The sequence below is a fragment of the Mycetomoellerius zeteki genome, unplaced genomic scaffold (genome assembly GCF_001594055.1).
Source record: "Mycetomoellerius zeteki isolate Tzet28-1 unplaced genomic scaffold, Tzet1.0 scaffold655, whole genome shotgun sequence".
Taxonomy (NCBI): Eukaryota; Metazoa; Arthropoda; class Insecta; order Hymenoptera; family Formicidae; genus Mycetomoellerius; species Mycetomoellerius zeteki.
The window spans coordinates 323,545-338,144 of record NW_017257670.1 but is presented as its reverse complement, the minus strand read 5'-3'; the positions used below and the strand labels follow the sequence as shown (position 1 = coordinate 338,144).

Below are 14,600 nucleotides of genomic sequence, written 5' to 3'. Positions count from 1 at the left end.
GACTCGCTGCAACCGGGACATCCGGTGCACCGTTGGGACTTGCGCGATTTGGCGACCGAGCCGCCTTGGACGGAGCTCGGGGTCGTCCTCTGTTGATGCTTGCTTGATTTTGCTGATTCGCATCGTTCGGAACTGCTCTCCTCTTCCGGAATACCTGCGTGTTAAATTTATTCCGCTGGTAATAACGATGACAGAGCGAAAATGGCGGATTAATTATTTCTAATTACAGCTAGCGAGTGAAAGTCAAGTTGCTTTTGCGCGTTATAAAATACTTCACGTGTTTTCCATTGGAAGTCGCATGAAATTCGCTCATGCAACTACGAGTACACGGAGAATTCAAGAAATCAAGTGCGTGCGAAACTGTAGGAATAAAATAAGAATAAAATTGGAAATCTTCAGATGCAAGAACGCGAAGAATACTAAAAATGTGGAAAGTTAAAACTGAATTGTGCTTTCACGATTTTCACTGATTTCTTTATTCCTCGCATGAACGAGGATCAAAAAATATAATTTAATTAATTATTAGATTGATTTAATTATTTTATTGGATTAGAGGGAAAACGTTCCTTTACAAGTGTCGGTAAAAAGACTTTTTTAGCAATCCATATTCTATTTTAAAAAAATTGGCAATTACACCACTTGATAGAGTAACGTTTCAGCTTTAAGAATCTATATTTATAATTGGGATACGATGATTTTTACCCGAGTTATGAGCGATAAAATCAGAATATTCCTTTTTATTTAATCCGCGAGTAACTCAGGAACGAAAAATCGTAGGAACATTAAAAAAAATGATTTTATTGGGAAAGCTTCAAACTTTCACGAAAGATAGTCGAAAATTAGCTCAAATTTTTTTGGACACGCTACAGACCTACAAAGTGAAAAGAAAATTTTTTATTTTTTTCAGCTCGTAGTTTTCTATATGTAAAAATTACAAAACTCACATAAATTCAAAAAATATAGTAACCATTCGAAAGTAGAAATTTCAAGCTTTAAAACTCTTTTTTTAAATTTAAATTTTGATCATTTTTACCGAAGGTTGATGAGGAAAGATCTTTTTACCAACTTGTAAAAAGATTTTTTATCTAATCCAATATAGTCTATATCTTTTAAATTACAAACATTATATCTTCTACATATTATTTGCATCATAAGGCTCCTTTTGTCTTATTAATTATTTCAAATAATCTCTCTTTGAAGAACACAGCACTCACCATTGAGAATAGGAACAAATCTTTTTGCAGCCATCTTGTGTTTGGCGATGGAGATGACTTCTCGGATTTTGAGCAGGAACTCGATGGCAGCCGGAGGTGGGGCCTAGAAAAACGCCGGGCTGTTTTCAAATTATCTTGTCGTTGGTCGAGTGCGTAAGAACGTAGACGAATCGAACAGACGTTGAGGGTACGTCCATTAAAAGCATTCCAGACTTCGAAAACACGCGGATGACTAGCACGAATGGGAAATAAGCAACATTTTTCCCCTGCATCTTTCCCGCCGCGTTGCCCCGTTAAGCAACTCACCAGCAATAACTGTCGATCGAAGTACGCGGGATTGAAGTACAATTTCCTCCGTTGAGCACCTGGAAGAACCGGTACATCTTGCTGATGCGGATTTTCAGCCGTCTCCACGACCCGTACATCCTCTTCCGGTAGCCTCTCACCTAGAATGGAACCCACGGGGAAAGGCCCTTCTGATTGCTCCAGATACAAGCAGTGCGGATGAACGATCGCTGATGTTATTTGCTGAAGAAGTGACATCGTTCATCAGTAAGCTCGACGCGAGAACGAGATAATTTCATAATTCGCAAGATCACACAATTGAACCGGACATTACGAATTATGAACCTTACGCTGAATCCTTCAAACTGGTTTTAATCAATATTTGTTAACGACATTATCACTGAGATTACTTGGCACGAGACTAGATCGTACAAGGATTCGACTTCTTCTGGCAGCGATGAGACTTATGCTCGCGTTGTTTCAGTGAAGAAAAGAATTGCGCTACGTAGAGACTGGAAGCAGTTCGCAGAACGCGCTGAAATCGCGGTGCGTGGTATTCTAACAACCGGTATACAGCATAAAAGTGGGATGTACCTCACCTACTTGGAATAGTACGGACTAACGGAGCGCAAAACCAATGCGCTAATTGGATACATTATTAAACGCATGCGGTGGTCCCGGGAAAGAGATGGATTATTTTCTACAAAGATCTCACGAATCGCGCGAAGAGATAACCGAGCAATTTCGTTGCTTGCGTTTGAATAGTTACGTAATAATGTAAAACTCGTCTAATTACGATAAAACAAATATATCTATAATCTGCTCCTAATAAATCAAAGTTTATCGTTCTTAATCGTTCAGGAATGAAATCTACTTATGTATGGTGTGTAACCAAGTAACTTTCTTAGGTAAAATTACTCAAATTAAATTTAGAGGATAATGCTAGAAAATTGATTGAGAAGTAAAAGTTGCACTTACATTTTCGAAACCTTGCTCATTATCGCTCGCGGGAAGATCTTCGCCTAAATCGCTCTCAGTGAGTCCGCTATTAGTGTCGCTCTCGAAATGTCTCGTGGCTGTCAACAGTGGATTGCTCTTCACCAATCCGCCGCCGTCTCGACCGCCGTCGAGAGTGATGTCCGCCTCTTCGATGGATTTTGTCTTCACCTTTCTGCTGTGCAAATATAACGATACGCTGGCTACGTATATGAGGGCCAAGATTACAGAGGAAAGACCGATGGCGGTGTATTCTGTAGCCGATAATCCTTGCGACACCTGGGACGTCGATGAGAACATCACTTCTCGTATGCCTGTTGTAAGAAAGAAATGTATATTTAACGAATCGTACTCTTCATGATGCTTGATACTCATTCTTTGGAACGTCCTCATTAGTAGATAAATATACTTCCACATATTCACACGTAAAATTAAATTAGTATCTTAATTAAATTTAAATTTGAATTTCTAATAAATGTAATAAATATAATAAATAAAAAATAAAAATATACTGTAATAAATTTTAAAAGACGCATGTGCGTCTCTTTTCCATTTTCTTTAAATATTTATATAAAGCCTACTTTATAATCTACAATTCGTGTCAAATTTTAAAGAAATAGTATTCTATTTATTATAAATTTGTATTTTAATAAATGGACACGCTTAATAAACGTATATTTTTTAATGTATATTTTATATTTATATTTTTTTATATGTATTCTAATCTTTAATTATTTTCTATATTACACATAACATTACAAAGAAAATAATAAATTCCGACTCTCGAATTATAAATTAGTACAGCAAAAAGAAGTAAAAAATTTATGAAATGTTTTATACACATTCGTAGTGTTTTATAAATTAAAAGCTATGGGTCTTGTATAAAGTTTTTCAGATATGTATATACATATATGTACATATATATAAAACATAGTAACTTGTTTTCTTAACGTACTGTTTTTTGATGGCGAACCAGCCACTCTAAAGGCTACGCAAGGTGTGAAAACCCCAGAGAATGTTGATTTCGGTGACGCGTCTCTGCAGACAAGCTTGGCCGTCACGACTCGTCCTTCTGCTGCATCTCTCAGCCCAGCTTCGCCAATCCACTGAAAGATTGATAAAATGGTTGACTGATTAATTGATCATGTAATTGAAAATAATGTCAAACTTTGTTACATATTTACTAGAAAATACGAAGTGTGTTTGCACCCTTACATAGAAAGAGACGGTAAATAATAAATGAAAATGAGATCAAATTAGTATATTATCGTTTCAATATGCAAAGAACATCCTCCTTTAAACGCGACTGCTGCACGGACTAATTATTGATATAATATAGAGATAACAAACAGTAAATGTGGTGATTGGATCGATTAGCATTTATATATTACTTCGATATGAGAAGGAATTATCTCTTCGTTTTTCTCGAACGGTGCCGCTGCACGGACTAATTACGGTAATCGAAGGCATCATCGAAACCGTTTAACTGTGAAGTTTTAACTCCGAAGGTTCATTTTGTATATCTCGAGCGAAGATGATGCGAACCTGCGATTTCCGCTGCAAACGGGCGGTACGCAAATATTTCTCTCGATCGCTCTCGGCGAGTCTGCTATTAGTATCGCGGACTCCGTCCGTTACTGCTTAATTACGCGACTAATTGCAATCTTACTCTCTCGCGTAATGACAGAGCGACAAGTTACTTTTCTCTCCCACCAACCTGGAGGAACGTCCTGCCCTCGTCTCGGAACAATCTGAAGGGCGGCTCGGCATCGGAGAGATTCCTCAGTTCGGACCATCCCGTCCTTCCCAATTGCTTGGCACCGGCAATCCCGCATACAGGAGTGGTCACACCTAGTTTCGCAAAGTAATTTATATACGTGTTAAGCGATCATGTAAAAGAAATGAGGCGGGGGATAATGAGCGAAATGAACGCCAACGGGAATTTTGTTGGAGAAGCGCTGGATGAATTTTTTATGAAGGCTATACGGTAAGCTCTTAAGTATTAGTCTTTTATCCTGAGAAAAAACGATCAATTCGCTTTTCTTATGCTAATATAGATATTGTTTTGCTAATTACATTTTGCTTCATGCAAAAATGTCAGTCCACCCTTTTACGTAGTGAAAATAATGTTATCTTTAAAATAAAAATAGAATTGTAGTTTATACTTGACTTCTGCACTGAATAGAATTCAAACCCAGAAAAGTTGACTTCGTTGGTAAGTATTACATTTAAGTTGTTTTCGAATCAAATCTTACCGCTTTATACCTAATATATTATTTATAACAACTATTACGGAAGCTCTTAGGAAATTCACTTACATTTGATTAGTGTTATCTTTGTTGAGCTAATTTTTATTTAATGCTGGTGATTTACCTTCGAAACGAATCTCCGCGTGAGGATATATTATCTGCCCCCGTTGTGGTAAAAAGACATACGGTACTCTCTCCACGTGGCCGTTGCTGTTGACAAAGCCAGCAACGTTGCATTCTGAAAATATTAAGATAAGTATTAGAATCTGTTTAAAAACGTATAAATTACTACAAACGTTTATTGCATGTAACTCTCTCATTACACTAATCAACAAAATTGATTATTGCATAAATCTATAGATGTACGATATATTAATATTTATGCAAATCAATTTATTCAATAAAAAATGTAAATATACATATTGATCATTACATTTAAAAAATTTATTTAGTATATCTTACCGCCTAATTAGACGCAATTTCTTATTAGTAAGACAATTAATTAATTGGTAAAATAATTTCTAATCAACATGTCAAGGTAGTTTAATGCAGAAAAATAATTATATAATTTTATATATTATAAAAAAAGAAGCTACGGAAACTGTAAATTCTACAAATGAGTGTTTTTCAGGAAAGCACAAAATTAAAGTGACGACGGCGACTAGTTTTTTTCCGTGCAATCACAGGTCCATTTTACCCAATAATTTCGGTGGATGCGCAAGACAGCTTGTAATTTCGAACAAAATATCGCCCCCGGCCGACCCCACTGTTTTGCCCACATTTGAATAAATTACGAGGATCCAGCTTACACCGAAATCTCGCAAGCCTCGAGCTATTAAAATCGAGGAAACGCGGCGAGCCTGCACGAACACGAACTTCGCGAGGAGAGCTCTGCAAAATCGGATCACATTTCCTTTTTTTTCTTTAAAAAGAAACCACAGTTCGGAAGTATAACGAGATGTCTCTGAGAAGACACGCTGTAATCACACACACATGACAGGCTTACTTGTACCGTAGTTCTGGAGCAGCAGTTGCACGACATGAATGCGCCCCAAACATAATATAACATATAATTTTTGTTTGAGTTGATAAAAAAAAAAGAAATTTCGTTCTTTAACGTTTTCGTTTTACAGAAAATAACTCAATATTAACATTTGCGTTTCTAAAAAATATTAACAAACTATTATAATTTGAAATTATTTGACAAAAATATAACTGCGTGATGATTAATTAACATTGTCAAAAATTGCAATTATTTAATTTGAATAATTATAAACTTCGTTAAAGGAAAAAACTTGATTCCATTTGTTAAAATAAAAGATTTTTAATATTCGTATCTGAAGAATTAATAAGCAATTAAACTCTGATTACCATCATCATAGAATCATCATTATAATATTAAATTGTTAAATTTGAGGAGAGAGAAGTAAATTTTTTGCTAAAAAGATGGATATTACATATTAATATCTGTTGATTATATCGGTGTTGCTAATTTAAAAATATTAATATACATAATGCTCATGTAATGTTTGTAATACGAATACAATAATCAAATTTTAATGCAAATTTATTCGCATTTATTGAAAATAAAGGTGTTGTATGCTGTTTTTTTTCTCTTGAAATTGTGAATTAAACCCGGCTTCACAGAAGGGAGACGTTAATTGAGGAATATTTATATCGGTCTGGAAGCGCCTCGAGTTCTCACAAATTTGGTTAACTGCATATTTGATTATGCAAACGCCTTCTTCGAATTAATCTTCGGTATTGATGCTTCCGAACGGGACGAACATAAAATTCAATACCCTCCAATTTCGTGCGGCGCGTAATGCTTGGCGCAAGGTGTGTGTTTGCAATTTCTAATTTGTGCTATACATTATTGGATAAAGAGCGCAATAAATCGGCGACTCCGGTAGGGTCTACTGGATTTAATTGCACCGTGGCCAGCGGTGCGCAAAACCTGTTTGAACGCCGTTGAAGAAGTCCGTTTGGATGCGAACGTTGCAAATTTACGTTCTCCATACTAAAGTTACGCCGCAAAGGCCGTCGATCGTTTATAAATAATGTATCAGTACTCCCGCAAGAATTCTGCAGGTGGTAATGCACGAAACTCGATATTCAGACGATAGTATCTTTTTGTTCCGTGCGATTGGAGTTGACATTCCAATTACAGAAACGCCATAATTTTACGAAGATGAAAAATTTTCTCTTTGAAGATAAAAGGTTTTCCTCTTTAAGAAAGAGAGAGAGAGAGAGAGGATAATTTAATTTTGTAGAACATGTATTATCACTTTTTTTGCAATTTGTAGATGTTAAAAATACATAAAATGTTTATGACTCTGTGCTTTTTTTGTTATCTATAGATATTAAACCAATTAATTTTCTTAAAATTCCATACTAATTGTATGGAAAATTAAGTCCAAGTGAAATGGATTAGTACTCACATATAAGTTTATAATATAGTAGCTTATAATATAGTGAACAAAAAATGGTCTAATAATGGATAGCTTTTAAGTTATGGCGTGTCAAAGATATAAAACTTGTGCTTAAGAGCACCTTTAATTAATACACCATAAAACTATCCATTATTAAGCTTTGTATCAATGACATCTTTTATTCACTATATTATAAGCTACATTATATGTGAAAATTAACTCATTTTACCAAGACTTAATTTTTCATATAATTAATGCAGGGTTTTCCTTTTTACGAGATTTTTGCATCTAATTTTAAATTCTTTTATATATTTAAAAAATTATTAAAATCAACGACGTCTACGTATATATAAAGACTAACAATAAGTACCAAATTCTCTCAAAGAAGCAATTTACATTTAATGAAATATTATATAAAGAATCTATGATCATTCTTAAATTTTTGCGCTACCTCTTGAATAGTATCATTCGTAAGTTCATTTCTTTTTCGGCAATTACCTCGAAAAACATTAACCTAGATAGTCAAGAAAAAGTGTAACCGGTTTCTACAACCGAAGTTGCATCGTAAAAAAACGATATCCAGACTGATTTATGTTTATCACCAGCTATAAGGCTTAATTAACACCGTCGCAATAACATCGTTCACTCGATTCTCGATTTACGTACAAGGATTGGCTTACTTACTCCCGTTGGCATCTCAGCTACGGGATCTGGGATCTGCGCGCGATTCAGCATGGGATAACGACCGGCTGATTAACGATCGCTAAGCTTACCCCGGCGAAGCAAGAGTCAGCGAAAGCAGCTCGACAGTCTCAACCACGGTTGAACTCTGACCCACGTAAGACGATAACGACGATTATGAATCCACGAAACTAGAAGCGGCGTCCGGTTCTGTATGAGCCAGGTGATAGATAGTGTCATCTTGCACGAAAGATATTGCCAGCTTACGGACGCACGGAACTTTGGTAAGTCTGACTGCTTGCAGTTAGGTACGCACCTCCGCATCATTACGGCGTTTCTCTCGTATTTTTGCGACGTTCGCGTGTTTCTCTGCTGGTATTTATAATAATTGATTATACGGGTCGTCATATATGTACACGTCTCGCGAATTAATTAACTGCGATTAAGTGAATTTTACTTTTGCCCCATACGCAAGTCTGTGCTCGTATGTATGAATTGTAAAAAGATCCATAACATTATCTTTAACAATAATCTTTATTTTAGACCGTTTATGTGAGAACACAATCAATACTAGAAATTAAAATGCCTATAACGGTCAAGGCTGGATCTTTTAATGTTTAAATAATTCAATCTTGAATTACTATAATATATATATATACATATGTACTTGGATATATACCATATTAGTAGTCTTTCGGACTGCGCGCCAAATTCTTTATCCGAATTATATAAACGTATTGTAAAACGGACTATATAAACTACTGTAGCAAACTCGCGAATTATTTTTAACATTAGAACCGCCGCTAGAACTGTTAATTTATTAATTTCCTACTCACGTTTTCAATTAGTGAAAAGTTACTTAGGTATCATTTGTATCGTTAGAATTATCTGTGTTATATTCAGATAATATTGAAAAAACTTTCAATATTTTGTATATCTAATTAAAAAAAAAATGAAATAATTATCAGAACCAAAATAGCATCATCGGCAGTTTTAGTGTCAATACCTGAAATAAATAAACATCTCTTTTTATTTCTACAAAATTGTGCCATAGATACCTATACTATACCTGTCTGCAAAAATAGTTAATGTTATCCAAATGGTAGATATTAAAATAATGCCTGTTTCTATTTCAAAGTTATTACTTCAAACTTCATTTAAAATGAGGATCACATAACATACAAATTATTTTACGTCTACTATAATTATAGTCTCTGAAATTATGGAAGTACGTAATACCTGTGTAGAAAACTGTGTAAACGTCATCTATCATGAAGAAAATTGTATCACAGCGTCTCTTCAATAACACGTCGCGATAATCAGCAAATTAGTTCAACAAGTACTTACAGTCCAGCGAGATACTGCTGGGCGCTTCCTGCCGCGATGATGATTACGAAGCTAAACGTGCCGCATTACGCACGTAGATAACATTAATTATATTGATGAACAGTCGCAGCGCAAAAACGAACGACTGAAACGTCTGTATCGAGAAATTAGAAACGGATCGATCAATTTTTTTAAAGGTTTGTTGAATTCTTGACTTTTAACGGAGTTCCGACGTTAGTTGTCTCAAGCTCAACCAATTTTCACCACGATCAAGCAATTTCAACATCGTAACCATGAATTACGTTCCGCTGGATCGATTTGATGGTAATCTATGATGAAAGAAGCGGCGACGATTTCCGTGGTAATCTTCGTACCGAGCGTCGTCGATCCGAGCGAATAGACAAGATGGACAGAGATTCAGCATCGCGTTTTCAATTCGCGAAACATCCCTGACGTATCCCGACTTCCGACGCATTACGCGTCAAGAAAGAATCCTAACTACGTAACTACATCAAATCATTATCATTCAACGTCTGTTCCAGTGGCGAACGCCAATCGTAAGGCGCAACTTCCGGCTACCGCGGTGTATCGCGCGCGACTGGCCTTGACACTTATTGCTGAGATTGACACACGAGGAGAATGCAATGTCATTCGTTTGATTAGTCGTGAAATTAATATTGAAGTATCGCTCGACGAAGTGAGTTGCGAGAGAAGATTACCGGTTCGTCCAAAGGGAAAAATGTGGAAACCATCCAAGATGATATCAAATAAAATCCTTGTTTAAATATATACTATGTTTAAATTCCTTACAAAAAATGATAATACTTTTCTCAAACATAAGAATTTTAGAAATTTTTTTTTATTAACAGTACCCTGTTAAATCTATAGTGTCAAATTTAATCTAACGTGAGTCGCTACTGCTTCTACTAAATATATTTTTTACTTTTTACCAAAACGATAGTTATGACACTATATCGTGTCAATTTGACACTATATAATGTCAACTTTACACTGTATAGTGTCAAATATAACCATTGTTTTAGTATAAAATAACGATATGATTGAGTAGGAGCAATGGTGACTCACGTTAGGTTAAATTTGATAACTATTGTATGTATTTTAACTTAGAATTTAGTATTTTTGTAAACAAATTGCATTTTACATTTTTTTTTCAGGAATTCTGTCATGAATTTGTGATCAAGATTTATAAATATTATTGATAAAAACGAAAATTTTGATATTCTACAATCACAAGATTACTACAAATTCTTCATCCTAAAATTCTATAATTTTCCTTAATTTCCAGACCCATGATTTTCCCTGACTTTCAATAATATTTTGAAATTTTTCGTCCTGATTTGGGCAAGAATTTTTGATAAGAATTTTAATTTTTTAGAAAATTTTTCATAATTCCTTAACTTTTCTCTGATTTCCTTGATCGTTTCAATTTCCCTGACAATTCCCTGATTTTCAGTTTTACAGCAACTTGAATCAGATCATCGGAATAAAAAACTCCTTTTCGCTAACACGCTTAATTGATCATGAAGCAGAAATCGGATCGTGTATCACGAGACTATCTGCCTTTCTCTTCGGGGAAAATCAGCACCGCTGTATTGTTTCTTGCGGTACTTCTTCTATCGGCGTCATGGCGCACCGATGCAAATGCCATGGTTGCTTTCTCGTTCTGCTGTCATTGGTAGCACAAGTTATTCTCGCGAATCGTTTATTTATTAGTTGCAAATCAGGTGTGCGTGGCCTTGGGAAGAGCCGTACGAGAGCCGCTTGACACGACCGCTTGGCCCCGAGAGGCCAACATGCGGTCTTCCACCTTAGTTCTACAGATTCTATAATATCTATGTACCACGCGGAAACGTATAATTCTCAAAGGGTGACAAGAGCGACACGCTTTTCGTATAAAAACGTGTCGCAGTAGGTAGAGATTATCTTGACTCGTAAAAATCTTCCAGAATGAAAACGTTTAGGGTAAATATGGGACTTCACTCGGGAAGGATAGCCGGAAAAATTCAGTAGGTGGAAAATATCATGGTAAAATTCCCGGTTTTACCTTTCCAGACTTTATTCAACGGCATAAACTGGCAAAAACTATAAAAATAACTAATGTATAATACTACAAAATATAGATATTTATATACTTATGCAAAAAAATATGTTTGCTTTAATTAATAAATAATATTAATTAATGATAATTTAAAAGAAAAACAAAACGAATCAATAGCAATGCACCAATAGTAAAAAGGTACCTTATAATAAAGTCTTTTTTAGTTTAAATTAAAAAACTTTAGAGATAATACAAATGTTATTAAATTTTATAAACTTTTATTTTAATTATAGTTTCATGAGAAAAACGTAACAGAAATAAAAATTATTATCAATATAGATCTGGTTCGCGTTTATCATTCAATATCTTGTAACAAAAAATTAACTTATTTGTTACATCGATATCTAATCTGTATTACGAGTTTTATTTTTGATAAAGCTTAAATTGGAAAACACTTTTTCAATTGACGTTAAATGGAATATATAGTGATATTAAAATATTGAATTAAAATATTAAAATTACTAATAATATAAAATTTTTTATTTATTTTGTGTGTTGTTTTTAAGAAAATATATCACTTTTGCTGATTTTTTTCCGGAAAATATACTTTATTTTCGGTATTTTTTATCCAAAAAATATAGAATCCTCGGATTCGAAAAATAGATTGTCCGATTTATTTTTTCCTGTGAAAATTTATTTGTCATTGCGGCGCCAAAGAAATAGTCGTGAATCCAACGCAACTGCCAAGTGTGTTAATAGTGTCTCGCCTCACGGATTATGGCGTCAAGTTATATCTTTTTGAACCGTCGCATTCAGGCATGCGTGCACATTAGTCAAGTCAGCAGCTTGGGAAAGGCTCACCGAGGGGTGCACCTTTCTGCGAACCTTGATTTTCCATAACGACCCCCCATCAATTACCGCGATTTTTCTCAACGAAAGAGTTTTTTTACTTGCGTTACCGGTCGCGCGAAATCTGCGGCGCACCTAGTTTTGCGGGTAAGGGAAAGGGAAGACGAAAACACGAATTTTAATGTATAAGCGGTGACATCGAGTCGTTAGGTAAAGCGATGTTCTCTCGTGTTCCCAGGAACATCAGTCGCACAGAATTTATGGTGCTGCTCATGCACACACATCTTATTATTAATCTCTCTATATCCATTAATTGCATAAAAATCATTTGTCCCATTAAAATCCATATCATTAATCAGTAGAGACATACAGATAAACATGCAGGTTCGATGACTTTTTGTATCTTCTCCTAATTTCAATCACCCCTTTTCCAGTGGGATAAAAACTAAATAACGTAAGCTATATATAGACTTTACAAGGACAAATGTTCCATTTTAATTTAAATAATATTAATGTCGTTAAATAATAACATTAATATAATTAAAAAATGATATTAATATTAGAGATGAGAAGATAATTACAACATATGGTATTTTCTTACAGTGAATCAAACCGAATCCAAAACATCTCGATGTTTCCGAAACGCCTAAATCGTTTTATTCATTCCGTAGGATAAAAACTAAATGTGTAACGCGAGCTGTCTTTATAGTGTATATCCTTTACAAGAATAAATATTCTACAACGATGTTCACTCGCGCATTCATTGCAGCCTGAGAACGAGAATTCTATTAGTTACAAAGCTGAAATTCCATTTCACATCCTCATTTATTTACACAATTGCTTCTCGACACGTCTATTCTTATTCTCGCACTATCTACATTTATTAATTTGCGACAGTCAAACGTACTAGTACATATATTTCGTTTCCTACAAAAGATCACATAAACCGTTATTCGCACAATTGGCCAATTTTTTAAATCAATTGAAATTTCATTATTCATGGATGCAACTATATAATACTACACACGAAGTAGTCGATCGTATCGTCGAATGTAAGAAATTAATGACGGTACTTTCCTGAAATTAATTCCATTCCATGCGCGACAAAAATTCTATAATCAGTTCGAGATCTGATCTCCGATGTGTCGCTGCGCGATCCATCTTCGGAGTCAATACAAATCGCACAGTCATCGGCAACCCTGTCGTTTTAGATAACAGTATTCATCTAGCATTAGCATCCCGATGATTTAAGGTCCCCTACGACGCGCATTGGATCCAGAGAATCCATCTTCGCCGGCGCTCCTCGTGACACCGAACGTCGTGTTGCAACTGCCGCTGTCATTATCGACGCTAATTACAACGTCGATGACAGACTGTATCGCGCAATTAATATTCATTGAGCTCGCTCCTTCGACGCAATCGTTGTCGCCATAATCGTCGTAGCGGTCATCAATGGCTCTGTGATCCAGCGTGATATACCGACCATCTGCCGAGACGGTCTCCACCTTCGGCACGGACGTGGACGATAATTTATGAGCGGCGTCGAAGGAACAGGTGGAAGCGCGCGTTTGATTTCTTTTATCTCGTATCGCGTTCGCTTATACACGTTGAATATTCTTTTCACACGAACACCGTAATGTCACAATACGGAAATCGAATGCTCGACTAAACGCTGGGACTGGAATTTGCAAACTTGCTCTGATTGACTCGCCTACAAGCGAGGCAGAAAGGAGTCTACGCAATTTGATGATAGTGATGGCAATTAACTCGATCCTTTTCCTACTGGGAGTGTCTTAATTGTGAAAAGTCTTAATTGGAATTTTGTTTCAAAAAGGTATAAATCAGTAGATTATAATTAAATCTATCAGACATTCTAGTCGAGATTGAATTAGAAATTCAATTTTGATAACCACAATTTTGATTTGCGTGACCAGAATTTATTTTGTTTGTACTTCTTGTTGGTACAATCGAAATATTTTTCTCACAATCAGTGTAGACTCGTCGGAATTACATCTCTGAATATATCCCATCTGCAACTAATATATTAGTTTTGGAGTTGGTTAATTTCGAATCTCTTTCGCGCAATGCGGACATCGCATTACGAAAGTAGTTCACTAAAACACTAGAGCTAAAATTAGAGAGTGATCGTGTTATAATTATACTCGACCGCATTCCATGCGATGCAGAAAGGAATCTGGATTGCGTAATTCAACGATCATCGATTAAACGTGATCAACTCGTTCTTAGTCCTGTTAGAGTCATATCAATGACCTGATATGTAATATGTCATTATCAGTTTTTAAAATTAGTTTATTTCCAATTTAACGGTAGTTAATAATCATTCGAATATTTGTGTAATAAGTGATATTGATTTATGTAACTAATTTCTCGTTCTGTGCCTTGAATATTGCTGTTTACACAGAGAGAACAGTAAAAAACAAAATAGTTACGTAGAATGCTCAAACTGGTTGCCAAAATGTCAAAACTTTTTGCATCACTCATCATGCTT

The 14,600-nt window shown here is 35.3% G+C and overlaps 1 protein-coding gene across 1 annotated transcript in view; it reads right to left on the bottom strand.

Moving 5' to 3' along the window:
- LOC108728872 (uncharacterized) overlaps window positions 1–14,600 on the bottom strand; it is a 31,604-nt gene that overhangs the window by 2,702 nt on the left and 14,302 nt on the right. The window contains 8 exon segments of the mRNA XM_018457669.1: window positions 1–26; window positions 28–154; window positions 1,215–1,317; window positions 1,521–1,742; window positions 2,478–2,809; window positions 3,451–3,601; window positions 4,213–4,346; window positions 4,869–4,982. The exon segment at window positions 1–26 is cut by the window's left edge and continues 2,702 nt beyond it. Of these exon segments, the coding sequence (XP_018313171.1) occupies window positions 1–26; window positions 28–154; window positions 1,215–1,317; window positions 1,521–1,742; window positions 2,478–2,809; window positions 3,451–3,601; window positions 4,213–4,346; window positions 4,869–4,982 (1,209 nt within the window).